We start from the raw sequence: 2,571 nt of genomic DNA, 5'->3' as shown, positions 1-2,571 counted from the left end.
CCAGCTAAAATGCCAAAAGAGCTTGGTTTAAAAACTACATTTGAAAAAAACCATTCCCTCTGCATAGAAAATATCAGGTGCAATTCAGAGAGTAAACTAATAGAATTTTGTATTTCAGGCTTTTTTATTCAAAGATTAAAAACTATTTTTTTTTTTTTTATTACTCAGATTAATGCATTTAATTTGTTAAACCTGACTGAGGATTATGACTTGTAGCCAATAATAAACTGCAATTCTGGAAATTATTTTCTGTTACATAAGAGCAATAAATACATATTTAATACAGACATGTCATAGTATCCAGGACATGGTTATTGACACAGAAGCGGCGTCCAAGCCTATTTATGGAAAGTTTAGGGGATGTCCTGAACAGTTAAGATGTGTCTCTGCTTCCACACACCTGAATCAAATGGCTCGTTTGCTGAATACCTTAATCTGCCGTTTATAGCTCACATTTCTTCACCTTTCAAAGGGTCAACAGTTTAAAAAAAACACTATCATGGAGTTCCTGGCTGCTTTGCTCAGTTCAGACAACCTTCAGCCTAAGGGATGTTGTTGGACAAGCATTCAAATGATGCATGTCTAATTGGAACTACAGCAGCCTTCCGGAACAGTACAAGAAACAAAAGACAAACGGCTAAAGCTCTTATTAAAAAACCAAAAATGTATGGCCTTTATGACACATGCTAATGTGTCCATTAGCATGTGTCACACATACCCACAAAATAATGTACTTTTATGCAACTTGTGCACAACTGTATAGTCCCTAGTCTCAGCTAAGGACAGTTCCTGAAACTGAGTAACGCTGAATTCAACTCTCAAATGAAGTCCATGTGGGGGATTCAAAGTAGTGGATTCAGATCTTTTACTGTACTAATACATCTTAAAAGGACCATCACCTCCATCCTGCTATAATGATAAAATAAGCCTATTGAGTGGAAATGCTGAGCAGCACATTTTATTCCACTGTTGAAATTCTTCTATTAATTAAATATATTATTCTTTGTATCTTACCTATAGATATTATTTTTCTGGGGAACTGAAATATGAGTCATAACACCTAATGAGCAATTAGGGCTTGAAATGCAGTATACCACTGTGTATAATGAATCCATACAATTAATATCTTGTGATTGGGTTCAACTTTTCAGTGATATTTGAAATAAGAGAGATGGACCTGTGGATCTGTTTATCATTACCTCCTCGTTCATAGATCTGTGTCAGCTTTGCAACAGTCTCCTGAACACGAGGAAGCTCCTTCTCTAGGTCAGCATTGCTCTCTGCTATCTTTGCCATCTTTTTCTTGACTCCTTGCAACCTTTTCTTGCGCTGCTGAATGTTTTTCTCGTGGATCTGAAAATGGGAATGCCGTGTATTATTCAAATATTTAAGGTCTTGCTGGCTTTTGAGATTAAATAAAATGATCAGTTACCTTTTTCATCAAAGCAATACTTTGTTCCATTTTGGAAATTTTCTCTTCCGTGTGAGTGCTCCAATCCTGCCTGCTGAGAAACTGGGAGAAAGAAGTCTTTTAATGAAAGATATCACAACAAATGTGGCAGCTTCTTTATCGGGAAATATTATTAGTCAGAACAATAGTTTTGTCTATTCACTGTTTTCTTCCTCTATGTTTTATGGGCTTTAACAATGTCAGGAAGCTAACAGCAGCAAAGCTACTGGAGCCCACTGCCATATGCCAAACTGGCATAAAAACTTGAAAGCGCATGTCTGTGCTGTTTTTGAACTGTTATAAATAACTTTATTGATTTTTTTTTTAAATGTAAATCAGGTTTAAAAAGTAAAATCTACTGTTTCACACCACAGTAAACTTAAACAGGCTAGAAATTAATCAGGAGAATTAAAGTGAAAAGATTTTACATATAGCCAATCTAATCTATCTGACATATTATTACCACATCAGAGAAGTTACAATAATCATCTGTGAGCAGATGACAGTTCCCCTGAAATCAAAAGACAAAGTTATGATTATGAACTAGATTACCATCATTTCCTTCTGCTCCTCTGAGAGTTTAAGCCGCCTGATTTCCCTCTTCTGCTCTTTTAAAATCTCCAACTTCTTGTTCAATACCCGATTCTCCCACTCCAGATGGGCGATGTTTTTATGGACCTTTGTGTTTGCTTTCTTGAGTGCCTGATGATACAGACATGTTTTTTTGTTCTTTTATTCCAAAATCAAAAAAGATTTTCTTTTTTTTTTGGTTTGTTTTACGAAAAAATGTACTGTCAGTATTTTGAAGATTAAGACAGACCGTCAAGTTCTCTACCACACTTCTGTGGACGATGGCGGCGTTCTCTCCAGGTGTATCAGTTGACAAAACTGAAGGCTCCACCTGTCCATATTTCACTACAACCTGGACCGTGTAGTTAGTGAGATGCTCGTTCCTCTCGTCCACGACGCTACAGAAAACAGAAACCACTGATTAAATACTTCAGAATAGAATAACGCATGGTTGATTAATTTCCATATAGCATGTTGTTTTTGTTGGTTTGTTATTTTATTTATTTTCCCTTTTTGTTGTGATCATCTAGAAATGCGACTAGTAATTCAAT

General features: G+C 35.9%; 1 protein-coding gene across 1 annotated transcript in view; it reads right to left on the bottom strand.

Annotated features, from left to right (window-relative positions):
* Positions 1-449: 449 nt before the first annotated feature.
* The window catches only part of cfap43 (cilia and flagella associated protein 43), a 24,381-nt gene continuing 22,259 nt past the window's right edge, over positions 450-2,571 (bottom strand). The window contains exons 38-42 of the mRNA XM_015383846.1: positions 2,271-2,418; positions 2,003-2,152; positions 1,433-1,513; positions 1,200-1,353; positions 450-463 (exon numbers count right to left, since the gene is read on the bottom strand). Of these exons, the coding sequence (XP_015239332.1) occupies positions 450-463; positions 1,200-1,353; positions 1,433-1,513; positions 2,003-2,152; positions 2,271-2,418 (547 nt within the window). The remainder of the gene's footprint in view (positions 464-1,199; positions 1,354-1,432; positions 1,514-2,002; positions 2,153-2,270; positions 2,419-2,571) is intronic.

Source organism: Cyprinodon variegatus, unplaced genomic scaffold (assembly GCF_000732505.1).
Source record: "Cyprinodon variegatus isolate N-32 unplaced genomic scaffold, C_variegatus-1.0 Scaffold296, whole genome shotgun sequence".
Taxonomy (NCBI): domain Eukaryota; kingdom Metazoa; phylum Chordata; class Actinopteri; order Cyprinodontiformes; family Cyprinodontidae; genus Cyprinodon; species Cyprinodon variegatus.
Note: the sequence above shows the minus strand (reverse complement) of the source record. Positions and strands in the feature narration are given on the sequence as shown.